Source organism: Parus major, chromosome 7 (genome assembly GCF_001522545.3).
Source record: "Parus major isolate Abel chromosome 7, Parus_major1.1, whole genome shotgun sequence".
Taxonomy (NCBI): Eukaryota; Metazoa; Chordata; class Aves; order Passeriformes; family Paridae; genus Parus; species Parus major.
The window spans coordinates 9,392,920-9,408,361 of record NC_031776.1 but is presented as its reverse complement, the minus strand read 5'-3'; the positions used below and the strand labels follow the sequence as shown (position 1 = coordinate 9,408,361).

General features: G+C 38.7%; 1 protein-coding gene across 5 annotated transcripts in view; it reads left to right on the top strand.

Annotated features, from left to right (window-relative positions):
- Nucleotides 1-15,442, top strand: part of HECW2 (HECT, C2 and WW domain containing E3 ubiquitin protein ligase 2) — a 167,102-nt gene that overhangs the window by 96,789 nt on the left and 54,871 nt on the right. For all 5 annotated transcript variants that reach the window (XM_015634347.1, XM_033515891.1, XM_015634348.3 and 2 more), the window contains 7 exons: nucleotides 2,359-2,509; nucleotides 2,883-2,986; nucleotides 6,136-6,260; nucleotides 6,872-7,057; nucleotides 10,929-11,063; nucleotides 13,860-13,962; nucleotides 14,955-15,051. In XM_015634347.1, the coding sequence (XP_015489833.1) occupies nucleotides 2,359-2,509; nucleotides 2,883-2,986; nucleotides 6,136-6,260; nucleotides 6,872-7,057; nucleotides 10,929-11,063; nucleotides 13,860-13,962; nucleotides 14,955-15,051 (901 nt within the window). The remainder of the gene's footprint in view (nucleotides 1-2,358; nucleotides 2,510-2,882; nucleotides 2,987-6,135; nucleotides 6,261-6,871; nucleotides 7,058-10,928; nucleotides 11,064-13,859; nucleotides 13,963-14,954; nucleotides 15,052-15,442) is intronic.

Here is a 15,442-nt window from a genome sequence, read left to right as displayed (position 1 = left end):
GTTCATTACATTTCCTTTTTGAATGTGAGAACTGAAAATGAGCAGCTGAGAAGTTGGAAGTGAGGAGTGATGATGGTTGGGTCCAGTGTTGTTGTGATAATTACACCTGGTGCACACAGACTTGTCACTCATGCAGAGACAGTGCTGCCTTTCCTGTGTGCACTGCACAGGGAGATGAGGTGATGGTGCTTGTGAGGCACTGTGAGGTGTCAAGCACTCTAAAATCTCTGAATACTTCTTGTGTGGTAATGATTTACAAAGGAATATACAACATCTGTCGTATCTGGAGATTAACTTCAAGGTCTGTGCTTTCCTTGCATTTTTTGAGGCAGAAGGAAGATTTTATATTAAATAAACCTGGACATAAAGCCTTTGAAGAGCCTTAACAAACAAATGAATTGTTATTTCTCTAAGTCTTATGAAAAATACATTGCTCTTATTTATTGAACAGATTCACTTGCTTAAACTTTGAGAAGTGAAAATCTATTCAGTATTAGGTATTCAAAGAAAGGACCAAGCCCCCCCCCCCCCCCCCCCCCCCCCCCCCAAAAAAGGGTACACAGCTGATAGGCAAACACTGCTTTTAACCAAATAGGCAAAAAAAAAAGTAAGTTCAGATTCACTGAAGTCTGTGGCAAAGCTCTGTTACTTTAAAAGAGTCAGGAATTAAGATATTTAGTGTAAAATGAACAGATCCATATCTCCCAGTATGATATGGGACTGTGTTTACGCTGTAATTGGAGCAAGTAACTGGAAGGAGCCTGATAGCAGAACACAAATGTAACTGTGTGTGGAAAGCCAGGATGATGATATGGTTGTGCTCCCTACTGATTCTGTTACAATCAGATTAATCCTGTGTGCAGATCTTCGAGTTAATTAACTGCCACCCTATTCTACCAGTTTTACTTTTTAAAAAACTGTGTCTGGGAGACAGATATTTCAGAAATGCGCAGAGGTAGCTTGTCCAGTTCTGTGGTTGCAGAAGGAAACTATACACTACAGTAACTATTTGGAAAAACTGCTGAAATGTTAGTGGAAAAAGCTTTGGCTGTGTAGTATTTTAACATTTCTGACATTTGCTGGGTTTCTGCACATTCATGTGTGGCATGATGCATGTACACATCATCCTTTTACAGTCAAAGCCCAATACAATACTCTATATAAATAAAACATTTGCTAATATGAATAAAGTCTACTAATCATTGCCTAGATTCAGGTTTTTTCTCCACAGCTCTGCTTTTGGATGTGTGACAGGTTTAATAATTTAATACTGAAAAATTAGGGAAAATATTAAGAATATGATTTTGAGCTGTCAACTGTAATTTCTTTTTAATTTGGGTTATATTAAATTTTTTGTTTCACAAGAATTTGAAAGTAAGGATGAAAAATATGTGTATTTCTTTCAGTCTTGTGTTAGGGCAAGTTAAAGAACAAGAGAATTTAAACGTTTACCTTTTATTTTTGCCTATAATGTGCAGCAGTATACTCCAGTTCCTACACTCCTGGGGAAAAATTAACAGTGTGATCATGAAATTTCGATGAATGAAAATTTTGCAATTCAGCAAGCTATTTGTAACACATTTGACTAACAGTGATTTGATGAAATATAGCTTTTTATAGAAACATAGCAGAAGACAGCCTTGTCCATCACAATACTGATGCAAATACTTTACTTTGGAAGATATTGCCCAAGTGTTTAAGCTTGTGTATTTAAAATTAAATGCAGCAAGAATGGTTTCCTTCTACCAAGAGCATGTTACAGAAATGATGACTGTGTCAGAATTGGGCATAAACATGACAAGAAAAATCCCAGCTTACTGGGAAATATATATATAACATATATATACAGTGGTTTAGGGCTTGACAATTAAGCAGGATAATGAGTTCACAAATGTAAACAGTTTGAGGGGTTTTTTTTATTATTTTTGTTGTTTGGTTTTTCCCCAGTGAGCAATTCTGTTCTTCCCAGAATACTTGGGTGTTTTGTTTTGTTTGCAAACTCTGTTTTAAAAACTTAAATGTTTTTATTTTATCAGCAGATACTACTTTCACTTAGACTTGCAATATAGATAGTCTCATCTGGACACCTTCTGAGCTCTCAAAAACTGTTTCAATTGATGTGCTAAATGGTTTGCCTGATTTCTGTAGTTGCAAGTGTCTAAAAATCAGGCATGTCTGTTTCTGTATAGATGTGTATTTTTTATATACATATGTATATGTCTATGTTGAAGTAGTAATTATTATTATTATAGAGACTTGAAGCAATAGATGGGGTTTTAAAAGTGACAGAGCTCATACAAATCAATGAATAAACCCCAGGCCCTCCTCCGTAGTTTACAGTATTTTATTGCTCCTTAGACTGGGAGGCTCGAATTGACAGCCATGGACGGATTTTTTACGTGGACCACGTGAACAGGACAACAACCTGGCAGCGACCCACAGCTCCCCCAGCCCCACAGATTCTCCAGAGGTCAAATTCCATCCAGCAGATGGAACAGCTGAATCGCCGGTAAGAATTACCCTTGGTGCTTGTGTGTTTGGTGTGCTTGCAAAGCTGCATTCACCATTGCAAGACTGAGCGAGGAGACAAGGCCACAGCTGCTCCCACAGCTGGCCTTATGTGATTATTTTTATGTGGCAGTTGCTTTTGCTTTGCATGTGAGCTTCCAGGACTTCTGTGTTCCACCTGTGATCTTAAGCTATGTGACCAAAAATAATACATCTAATAATGGTTGTCAGAAACTCAAAAGGCTATTAATGCAGAAATCAGAGGTCAATATATATTAACCTACCTGGCAGAAAATATGGGCAGGCTCCCTTGGAGCCAGAACTGGGTCATAGTTACCATATACTATATGTAAAGTCCAGTTTTCCAACCCTAGGTACCAGAGCATCCGAAGAACAATGACAAATGACAGGCCTGAAGAGCACACAAATGCCATGGATGGAGCTGCAGAGGAAGCTGAATTTCATCATTCTAATTCAGGTTAAAAAAATAATTTTTTTTCCCCTTCTCCCAAGAAGGGAGCCCATCTCATAGAGGATTTAGTAAGAGTACATAAGGCAAGCACTAATTTCTTCCTCTGAAAGTCTGTGTGAAAGTAAAGCCATTTATTTTCATTGCTGTGTAGTTTTGAAGGTTATGACTCAGCCTCCTCAATATGCTGAAGAGAAGATTGTGAGATTCAGAGGACTTTTTTGTCAGTACCAGACTGGTTTAGAAAGCAGGACATTTGCAGTGAAAAAATATAAAATTGTGTGGTCTGGCTTACAAATATCTTGACTTTGCTTATGCAGTTTGAAATAGTAGAATGTAGAACTAGAAAGGGCTTTATCTCTGTAGATAGAGCTGTTCCTAGGCCATACTTGCCAAATGCTGTCTCAAGAGTTCTTATATTCTCCACTTGAGGGGCATTCTTTGACTTTTTAGACAGTCTACTCATCATTGTTCTTATATAAAGATGTAACATGTAACATATACTTAACATATACATAATATATACTTGTAACATACTCTTAAATCCATTGCTTCCTAGTCTTTCCTTGTGACTTCTGGATTTAGGTCTCAGATTAGTTTTTTGGCCTACTAAGAATTGTCTTGAGTTGGTCTTCAGCTTCTGAGGAATATTTCAGAAAATCAAATAAAACTATGACTCTTCTGTACTGAAGAGGTTGTGGAAATGTCTTACATAAAACACTCCTTGCACATCCTGCAGAAGGTTTGTTTTGTTTTGGTTTTTTTTTTTGTTTTTGTTTTTTTTTTTTAATACTTTGGCACTGACCAGTGTTCAGTCTTTGGTCTACTAAAATCAGGTTCTGATCCTTGTGTGCAGAACTTTGGCACAAATATCTGTTTTCATCTGGTCTTTGTGAGTTGATTATCCCTACCTGCACACAGATCTTTGTACTTTTCTAATGTGCCTCTGTGGTTTTGAATCTTGTCCATCCTGCTGTCCAAGTACTGCAGAATCTCCTAATTGGAGCAAGTTTTGTCTTCCCTATCCAGTCATTAGTAAAAATAATGAGTAGGACCAGACCCAGAGAGATCTTAGTAAAACATCTTGGTGGACTCTAACAGCATTTAGCCCATTCCTTCTGTGAACTCCTTCAGACCTCTGACAGAGTCACCGGTGTCTCAGCAATTGTTCCATCTTGTTTCCTAACTGTTAGAGTGCATGTCGCCTGACCTAAAGGCTTTGAAAACCTTTAATTTGCACCACAATGTTTAACCTGTTCTCTCTCACCTCCTTTTTTTCATTCTTCTGATAGACAGTTAACCTTTGGAATGAACATAGGAAGAAAGACCATTTTTTGGAGTGAACATCATTATTTTTTTCTTTTCACTAAGCAGTTCTCTCCTTGGTCATCTTCCTACTAAAAATTTATTAACACATTTATAAAGTTTGTTATTCATCCAGTCCCAGCTGTGTGGTGCCATGTGCTTTGGCTTTGTCTCTAGATGCTCTTGATGTATTCTTATAAAAGTCTCTCCTAAATTAATCAGATATGTAAGCAATGTCACCCTTTTTTGAGTTTCAAGTCATTGTAGAACTTGAGATTTACCCAGGTGTTCCCTTTTATTACTTGTAGTCTTCAATTCTGTTGTGGCTGTTCCCTTTTCTTTGTGCATGTGGAGCCAGGTGGTTTGTGCTGTACACAAATCAGCTGTGACCAAATTCAAGCCAAACCCTAACCAGTAAATTCAGCTGAATAAACTTTTCATAAACCAAATTCATAAGCCTTGAACTGTGATAAAAACCCACCTGGTGACCCATTCTGGTTTCCAGATTGCCCAGACTGTGACAGAGGACTTATCTGCTGCATGTCACAGCATCTTCCAGGGTGTGAGAGTTACCTGTAAAACTTTGATGTACATCCAAGTTTTGCACCAGTACAGAGTTCATGTAAAACTTCAGTGTGTGTCTGTGTCTGCAAAACATTCCCAGCCCAAGTATTCGGGCACAGCTTCAGGAGCCTTTGTGCCGCTCTGCCTTCACCCAATTCAATGACACGCTCCATGTGCGACAGCTTGAGGTCTATTCCTTAATTAGTGTTTCTAAAAATCCTCTTGTTCATTTATTTTACCAATTACCCTCTCACTTCCTGGTTTCCTCTAATGTGTTTATTTTCTCCATTCCCTTTTTTCCATATTTACCTATGCATACTTAGAATTTTACCTTTATTATTTTCCTCTTCATTTGTTATTTCTTCTTACTTTTCCCTCAGCTTAGAGTCTCATTCACTGCCTTTCTCCTTGCTCTGCTTGTGAGTTATGATCTTTTATATCTGTGATAGCTGTGGTCTACATGATTAATATTCATTTGATGGAGAAGTGTGCACATACTGCAACGTTTAAAAAAGAAAGAAACTGAAATGTAGGTGGCAGCACACATTTTAGTGTAATATCACTGAAGACCAAATCTGAAATTGCAGTTTTTTATTTACATTAAAAATATGCTTCCAAATATCTTCAAAGAGAATTGGAGGCAACAGTTTTGACATTGTAGCAAACACCACTCAGTATATTTTCATTTCCTTCCTGGTACTGAAGAAAAATCAGGGCACTTCTTCTGTAGTTGCTAGGAGAAGACACAAATGTTTATTGGAAGTTGAAACGTGAAAGGTACTTCCTTGGCAACCTGATTCTTACTTACATAAGCTTCTTCAATACTGTATCAAGACTGGGGCTGTGGTAATGGCAGATTTATTGTTTAAGAAGGAATAAAACATTTATAAGTGTACAATGACTTTTATATCCATTAGTTAACATTTAAAAATAACTTACCTGCATGCAGCTACAGTGTAGCAGTGCAGACATGCCCAGGGGACTTTCTTGCATTTTATATACGGGCACAAACTTGGTAACCCAAACAATTTAATGCGATTTTATTTTACTGTTTGTTTACCAAAAACCACAAGTAAATATTAATAAACTAAAATTGTAATATTTTCAGAAACTTCAGTGTTATGTTAGAAGAAATTTGGGTATGCTTACATATGGACTGTCCTCAGTAAATCTGAAATAGTTGTGTACTTAATGCTTTCCTTGCTTGTGTGATTCACATCAATCTAGTTGTTTGGAGGGATGCTTTGGTAATAACTGCTGGAAGCCTTTGTCATTTACTTTGCTCTTAGATTTTCGAAGAGAGAATGTGCTGCCTCACTCTACCTCCAGATCCAGACTTACTTTATTGCTCCAGTCTCCCCCTGTGAAATTCCTTATCAGCCCAGAGTTCTTTACAGTGCTGCATTCTAACCCTGTGAGTACGATGACTACAGCTCAAAGGCTTTCATAAATATGTGCTTATAAATGCAGTTGCTTTGTGTACAAATATACTGCTCAGTGTTTGATGATGAGATATTGGTAGTACATAGGGAGGCTAGATTCACTCATCATTATCCCCTCAAATTATTAGGCTATCAGAGCCATCCTAGCTCTGCATGATAGCAATTTTTATTTTCCACTCGATTCTTCATCATTCTTATAATACAAAATTATTTGTTTGTGGAAATAATAGCTTTCTTACTGTGCTTTGCACAGGGTGAGACACAATTCTGAGAAATATCTTCCTGCTTAATGGCAGTATTTGTTTCCCCCAGATTGCCTGGTTTATATCAAAGTATATTAGAGGTCACACTGAACAAAAATCCATCTTAATGTATATATTTTCCTTTTCTGCCTGTTCTTCAGTGCTTCTTTTTGCATTAGTTCCCCCCAAGTGTTTCTTTGTGTAATGGGATTTATGGTGTAAGGAGAAAAAATGGAATAAGTAACTTTTCTTCAGCAGATCCACTTACAATGAACAGGGTTGTCTGTTGTGGTCAGAGCAGTTTTCTCTTTGAAAAGCCTTTGCTGTTGTGTGTTTTTCAGAGTGCCTACCGCATGTTTACAAATAACACGTGTCTGAAGCACATGATCACCAAAGTCCGGCGGGACACCCACCACTTTGAGCGCTACCAGCACAACCGGGATCTGGTGGGCTTCCTCAACATGTTTGCCAACAAACAGCTGGAGCTGCCGAGGGGTTGGGAGATGAAACACGACCATCAGGGCAAGGTAATTCTACAGTGCTAAGGAGGCTTTGTGTTCATCAGTTTCTGAGTTGAAATGGATGTACTTGAGGTAAAACAGATGGTCGGGGACAGCTCTGGGGAGGACCACTCTGGTGGTTGTGTATTGCTTAGAAGGAAAGAGATGTTATGGAGATGATGAGGAAGAGATGGTACAGAGTGGGTTTCCTTAGGAGGTATTGGAGATCTTAAATAGTTGCAGGTCTCACTGGCTTTTTTAAATAGGTGTCAATTTTGGATTTCCTAAAAAATTTTGATACCATTTTCATAGTTGTGATGCAAGTTTTAATGTAACTTTGAGCTAGTACATCCTCAGTATACAGAACATGATACTTTTTTGTAAAAAACCAGAATGGTTAAAAACAGACTGTGATTAGCATGTGAGAAAGTGATAAGGCTTATCAGTTCATTAGGATTACTGGCATATTTAGCTTCTTGGTTCTTACATTTATCACTCTCAATATGGTTAGCTGTGAGAGTCCATATAAATAATGATGCTTGGAAAGATTAGACAGTTCTAAACTGAAGGGTAAAACTGTTTGAGGGTTGTTTCCTAGATTTTTTTAACTCTGAAAAGCACTTTGTTTTTTCATTAGACACACAACTAGGAATGTGCAATTCTATTAATGTTGTTCTTTGCCTCACTGTTTTCTTTTTTAAGTCATTCTTGTGCTGTTCAGTTCTTCAGAGGCCAGTTTTCTCCTGAAGAATAGGGAAATTTTCAATTTTCTTTAATATGTGCTCCATAGAGAGAATTAGACCTTTGGATTTCTGGGGTGGTATTTTGTAACAGCAATGCTACCACAGTATTAATCAAGAAGAGGAAGCACTGAATAAATTCCTACTTGGATTTCTTCACTTTGGATGAGTCTTAGTATTGCTCATTTTCGTTACGTTTAATTGTCTGTGTCACAAGTGCCACTTGTGGCCAGTAGAAAAGCCTATTCAGCACTGAAGAGAGACCATGGCCAGCACGTGGCAAGACCAGTGCTTGGGGACACCAAACTGAAGCTGGACCTGCCTTTATTAAAGCATAAACCTAAATAGAAGCAAGTTGAACTTAGCCATAACTCAATAAATAATTATATTTCCTTTGCTTAACTGCTCTTGCCTGCTGAGAAGAGGTTTATCCTTTATTTTTTTCATATATCACAGTGAAAGCTTGGTGCTTTTGTTCATGAGGCACAGCAGTGGTTCAGGCCTGGTGCAATGCTGAATGGTGGTGTTTTCACTCCCCCTTGGCAGTGTGGTGCTGCTTGCCTGTCCTCTTCATGGGCTGTCTTCCAAGGTCCACTGGGGACTGCTGACCTCTGAACTCCCTCCAGAGCTGCACAGCAGAGCCCTGCTGCCCACTCTTCTTTGACTCTGTGTATCCCCAACAGGAGATAATACAGTGCAGTCCTCCCTAAAGGGTCTGGTGTGACTACAGTGTCATTTTTGATGAGCATTACTGATGATCCTTCATCAGTCACCCACCACAGGGAGGCAGAAAGGCACTGGAAAAATGTGGTAGCAGGAAGCATTATATAGGCTTTATAGCACCTGAGCTGAGCTTTGAGGTTCTGCCTTGCTGTGTCCATGTGCATACACACAGACATTGTACAGATATGTGCATTTGTGCAGTGTGTGTAAGCACATGTACATATTTTAAAGCCAGATGCAAGTCTTTGTGCTTTTTACTTAGATCTCTGCAAGATGGACAAATATATAGGAAGTTATTAGAGGACATTTTTGGGTTTCTCTCTACAATTAAAGAAATCATAGTAATCGACTACTGAAGTCTTCAATAGGCAGAAAAGGTGTTTTAGCAAGCTTCACAGATTTTAACTGGAAGAATAACTAGGGCAACTATTCATGTTTAATGGGCTAAATATAGTTTTGGCACTACCTATTCTATGTCAGTCTCTTCAAGCATTGTAGATTTATGGATTATAGCTAGGCAGGAGTTATGAGAGGAATTTTTTGGAAGGAGATTGTGAACCACACTGTATTTTGAGCTGTGTGCCAGTGTCCAGATTAGCCCAAAGCATTGAAGCTCCAGTGGTTATCTTCACCAAGGCTTCAAAGTGTGCTAATTTATGCTTTGTTTTAAAGTAGGCTATTAGTAGCTGGCCTGCAGTCGTACATATTTAATAAGTTATGATTGTCTTTATCTTCATGACTAAATGGAGTTGTTATTTAAATAGAATGCTGTGGAGTGCTGCATGCAATTCTGGAGTGCTGCATTAACTCAGAACTGAGTGGTGTAGCTCCAGGTAGTACTACCTCCTATACTGAATCAGGATTTTTTTAATAAGTGATTTAACAATATGTTGTTGACTTAATTAAATAGTGTTCTGCAACTGTGGTGTCTCTCCATATGCTTCTCCTTCCTTGGGAAATGGAAGTATGAATTTTCTCCCACTGCAGTCCATAATGGCATGTATAGCATGACACACATAAGTAGGTTTGTCTACCTACCTTCACAGCAGTCAGAAGAATTGTATTTGCTCTGGTCTGGTTTTCCCAAGCAGTCTGAAACAATGATTCCATGAATACTAGAAGCTGGTGGTGCTGCCAGAAGAGTTGTTTTGCTCTCCTCTCATCTGTGGTGAGCTGAGGTTACAGGACCCAGCAGGGAGAGGGACAAACAGAGAGTAATTTTAGCCTGGACCAGCTCCCTTGATGGGTTCACTGCATGGCTACACAAACACTTGTGCCAGCACAAGGCAGGAAGGGCACACAGGGGATGAAACCAGTGGTCAGAAGGGGGAAAGATGAGAATATTTCTGTTGCTGACACCACAGGAATATATTGTTTGTGGAACTGTGGTTGAAGTCCCTCACTGGTAGCCAAAAACAGAAATGGCTCCTGCAGTCCCTGACCACCTCTCTGCTAGTCCAGATTCTTTGATTCCTCGAACCAGATGTCACTTTCCTGTAATTCTCCTGTTGAAAACAATTTTTTTGCCACTTCCACATGTTTCCAGTATTGTGACAGAAAACGTGGAGTGTGTTGAAATAGAACAGTGCTGGTTTCCAAGTGCAACACTGGTGCTGCAAAAAGTTTAAATTTCAAGGCTTAGAAACCTGCTTGGTTCAAACTGGGTAGAATTGTAGGAGGTTTCAGTTTGCCAAGATTCATGTTCCTGTGACCTTGTTTTCAGCAAATGGTTGACTGGCCAGTATGTGGTTGTTCATGTCAATTGCCTGATTTAAATTTTTTTGTTGCCATCGTCTTTGTGTTCTTGGCTGACCTTTCTTTATGGTTTTCAGAGACTTTATTTATTTTTTTTTTGGAGTGGTGCTTTAGGGTGTTTTTTGCATTTTGTTTCAGTTTTTAGAAAAAAAGGTTAGTGAACTTAGAATAGTTGTAGCAGGAATATGGCAAAAATGCCTCTTGGTCTGTAATCATAGTTCATCACTGGATGCAAGCATACACTTGACATATATACAGCCAATTGTGTTCATAATTATATGATAAAGACTTCACAAAAGGTAATGGGTTTGCCACTTAATGACACCTTTTTAGATGCTTATAAGGGGATGAAAAGGAGAATACACCAGGATTACTTTTATTAAATATTCAAGTTTTCTTTTCTTGACAGTCATAATAAGGCTTTCCACTTCTGATGCTTGTCAGATGACAATTTCAAAGTATAGACACGAACAAAGTAAGGCATTAAACAATTCATCCTTTCAGAGGGATAGAAAAGTGTTATCCTCCTTCTGCAGAGGGGAAATGCAAGCCACAGTAACAGATTTCCCACAGCCCCACCTGATCAAATGAAAGCTAGATCCCCAACAGGCAGTAACCTCAGACATAATTAATATAAAAAAGTATTGCTGATGAATTCTGTCTTCCCTGTCCTTCTGCAGGCTTTCTTTGTCGACCACAACTCACGCACCACGACGTTCATCGACCCACGGCTGCCCCTGCAGAGCAGCAGGCCCACCAGTGCTCTGGTCCATCGGCAGCACCTGACTCGGCAGCGCAGCCACAGTGCTGGGGAGGTGAGTGGGGTCTGGGCCTCCTCCTCGGGAGCAGAACCTGGTTAACACCAGCCTCTTTCACATCATTCCACGTGGGGAGGAGCATGATTCTTCTGTAACAGTGCAGCAGTCAGCTGTAAGGATTTATCTTTTTTTCTGCTAGCCGTTGTTGCTTTTAACATGCGTGAATTCAGAGGAAAAATAACAAATATGAGTTTTTTTTATTTGGAATTCACAGTAACCACACTTAACCACAGGAGAGCATCTGATTACTGGTTCCTGTATCCAGTCTTCCATTGACAAAATATGTATTGTCCAGCATGGTGTCTGCTGAGTCTGTTCATATCTAAGTGTGCAAAATGAGAGGGGGGAAAAGATACATGTGTGGCTATGCATCTAATTCTGCAACTTTCTCATGAAGTATGAGAAAACCATACCACATACAGCTTTATCAGTCTGTTACATGGCTTTGAATATGTATTTCATCTCTACTTCCTGATCAGAAATACATGGAAACCACTATCTTGTTGTTATGTTGTTGTGCACTGTTTTCACTGGCTGTCCCCATATTGCTGTTGTCACTTCCTTATACTGTTGTATGTGCAGTGACTTGGACTTCAGTTGTACTTTATTTAAAAGCCTCTGTACTGTGGTTGTCTTTTCAGGAGAGGGTTATTCCATGCCAGGAATTGAAGATAACACAGTTCAGAATAGCAGGAGAAATGCTCTGATTTATCCTTTTCTTAGCTCAGTCTTGTGGCAGATGAAGGTCTGCCAGACCTCAGTTTCAGAGCAAACATCAATCTTAGTGTCTGCCACTTCTCTAACAGGGCTTCCACTGAGCTGCAGCGAGTGCTACAGCACTGGCTGCATATCTTGTCACATCCTGTGTGAACATGGTTTAGTCAGCCCCCCTCCAGTGTCAGGTATATTTTGCAAATGGTTTTAAATAGCATTTTCCATCAATTTGCTGATATTATGTATAAGACAAGAAAGTTAGAAGTGCCTTCATATAGCTATTTAGATCTTGAATAGGGTAAATAAAGTGTTTCTGTTGTGATTGATTTGTAGCAGAGCAGAAATAATTTTTTCTTCTTGACTTTGCCCAATATGCACTCAAAATATCTCTTTTTGAGCAGCATCCAGTAGCTCTGCACTTAAAACAGGTATTTGTGACAACCATGCTGCTGAAGTTGTCAATGCTGCAAAATATAGTTCATCCAACAAGAAATGATAATATATACTACATATACACAGTGCTGCTTACCTGCCAAAATTTCCCACTCCATCTAGATACATGAAATTGCTTAAACCATTTTTCTACAAGCAATTTTGGAAGTGTTTCCTTGACATTGTTACAGTTGTAACTTGAATTGAAGTGTAATTCCAGATAGGTATCTCAAGCATAGCAGTTCAATACAGTATTGCCACGCTAGGATTAATGATACAATTATGTTCTTTTGTCATTTGTATGAGCCTGAACACCCGTTTTTCCTCTGCACTTTAGGACTTATGTATTGCATATTTGCATTTTTTCCCTATTCTAAAGCTATTGCATAAAGGAACTGTACATTACTGCAAAAGATGAGTACTTAATAATAAAATAATAATTATAATAATAATAAATAATAATAATAAAAAATACTTTCTTTGGCATTAACTTGCCATGAACTTTGATGTTTGGAAGTCACTGACCCAGTTTTTACAGAGGGATGCTCTAAAGTAAACATGAACCAGTGTAAGGAATGCCTTTTTAGCTAAAGCTGAACTGCAGTGTGAAGCTGGGGCTAATAATAATGGCATTCCTTTTCCAGCACATTGCCTAACAGGAAATGATTCTTCATTTTTCTGAAAGAATATTATGAGAGAGCAGAAAGGTCTTGGGAGATATCTTGGGACTTTTGCTGCTTTGTGATTTCGGAGATTGGATTTTAAAGCAACATTTTATAATTATTTGATCTTTTGCAGTTAGATGTTCTAGAGATCTTTGAAGCTTGAGAGTGCAGTTTAAATGCTAACCATTACATGTAGGCAGATAAACGGAGAAGTAAACAAAGAGGGTCCAGCAGGCTAAAAAAGAGGTTGATCAAATGTTTTACAGAGATAAAATACTGAATACAGAGAAATATCTGAAACCTCATCATGCAGTAAACTGCAGCAGTTGCCCTGACATAACAAATGCCTTTAAGAATAATTTTATATTGTGGTTCTACCCTAAAAATTATTCACATGCAATTTTTTTTAAGCCTGGAAGGTGAATACAAGAAAAACAGAACAGTGGTTCTGAATTATTCTAGGAGACATGTTTTTACCGATTTTGTGACTTTTTTGCCTTGCCTGAATGTGAATTCATTCCTTTATTCTTCTTTGAGGCTTCAGCCACAAACTTGCTTCCACTTCAAATTTAGGGAAACTCCATTCATGCACAGAGGTAATAGAGGTGCTAATGAAGGCGCAGAATTTTGTTTCCAGAATGTTTCGTATAAAGATGTCCATGAATTACAAAAGACAAAATTAAATCACAAAATTAAGAGAGGTATCCCACTTTTAATTTTTATGATCTCTTTTCAGAATGGGACTGTTTAAAAATAGCAGTAAGTTTTGCATCAGTTTTGGTTCTTCCTATTAATGGGCCCAGTACAGTATGTGTGTCCTGACAGCAGAGCTGCTTGCTGCTGCAGTGATTACTGGGGATAGTGATCAAGCAAAGCCTTGATGTGTGTGCTTGGTTTTAAGCCATGTAAATTCTCACTTTTCTGTTTCTGAGTGCACGTGCTGGCACAGAGACACTCACTGTGGTTACTTGCACATTTTCAGGTCGGAGAGGACTCCCGTCATTCAGGACCCCCAGTTTTGCCAAGACCATCCAGCACCTTTAACACAGTCAGCAGAGCTCAGTACCAGGATGTGGTTCCAGTGGGTATGTCAGCACTGGGGAGTTCTCCATCTCTGTGGGGGTCATGGTGCTGTGCACTGCTGGGGTTTCCATTTGCTTGGGATGGCTAAAAGTTGCCACTGGTTATGATCCTCCTGTCCATCAGCATTTCCCCACTGTTCAGTTGGAACCTTCAGAGCTGGAAGCGTACAGAACCGAATTCTGATGTATTTTACCTCCCTAGCTCACAGGATGAACTGGAGTCAGGGAGTCAGATTGGGTCCTAATGGGACTCCATGTATTCCCAGTGATTTTTAATTTTTTTTTATTTTTTTTCCACAACTTCTAAGCATCTATTTTGGCAGGATTACAGAAAGTGTTAATCAGCTTGGAATTAGTCATTAGCTTAACTTCTGTTCTCAGTTACATACACACAGAGTTACTGACTTCTGTGCCACCACGTACAGAATGTAGCTTATTACATCTAGCAGCTGTCACATTGTGCTAAATCAAGATAAATTAATCTGATTAACTGTAACTGGCTCTTTGTACTGTTGCATGTTTACTTGAAAACCTCTGCCCATTTTAAATCCTGCCCCTTGCCATGGACATGGTGTGCATGCTTCACAGGCTCAGCCATTAATGAGGATTTGAGGGTGCTTCCAATGGCTGCTTAATGTTTGAGAATAGATTTCAGTGCAGTGAAAACCAAGGTCCCTGCAATTTTATTCTAACAATAAATATTCTGGTTTGGCCTTAGCTAAGACTGTGAATGCTGAAATATAATAGAAATTGCTAACAGAATTATAGTTTCTAGCAGTGGAAAGGATATGTCACAATGAGATTTGGTTCATAATCAAGAAGTGTGTTCCTTAAAAAACAATAGAATTGGTAGCCTTACATACAAAAGTATTAGCACAATACTTCTAACCTTAAAACGGTGAAGTGTGTCATTATTGTTGAAGACTCAGAAGGAATGGCATCCTTTGTTTTGGGATCTCCTTGTTTCAGCATGATATTTTTGTTAATGTTTTCAGCTTACAATGACAAGATAGTTGCATTTTTGCGGCAGCCCAATATCTTTGAAATTCTACAAGAGCGTCAACCAGATCTTACCAGGAATCATTCACTCAGGTAAGAAAATTAGTGAAGTTTGCTATTCCTATTTCAGTAAAAAATGCTATTTACAATTAGCTATTTTCATTAATTAACAGTGGAATGTAACAGATTATAGACTTCTGGTGCATTCAAACATATTCATAGAGCTGTGGGAAATAGTTGTTTACTGTATTTCTGTGTAACAGCCTGTAACAAGGTTGAGGAGAAGAGTATCAATGTTTTATTATCAAATAAAGGTACCTATGAGAAAATGTTTGGAACAACTGGCATAAGAGATTTGCTGATTTCTTCCTAATGTGCCAAGACAGCTGGATGGCACAGCAAATGTGCCCATTCATTTGGGTATGTGTACAGCTGGGAGCATGAGGCAGAATGGCATTTTGGTTTGTCCTTATCTTCACAAAGC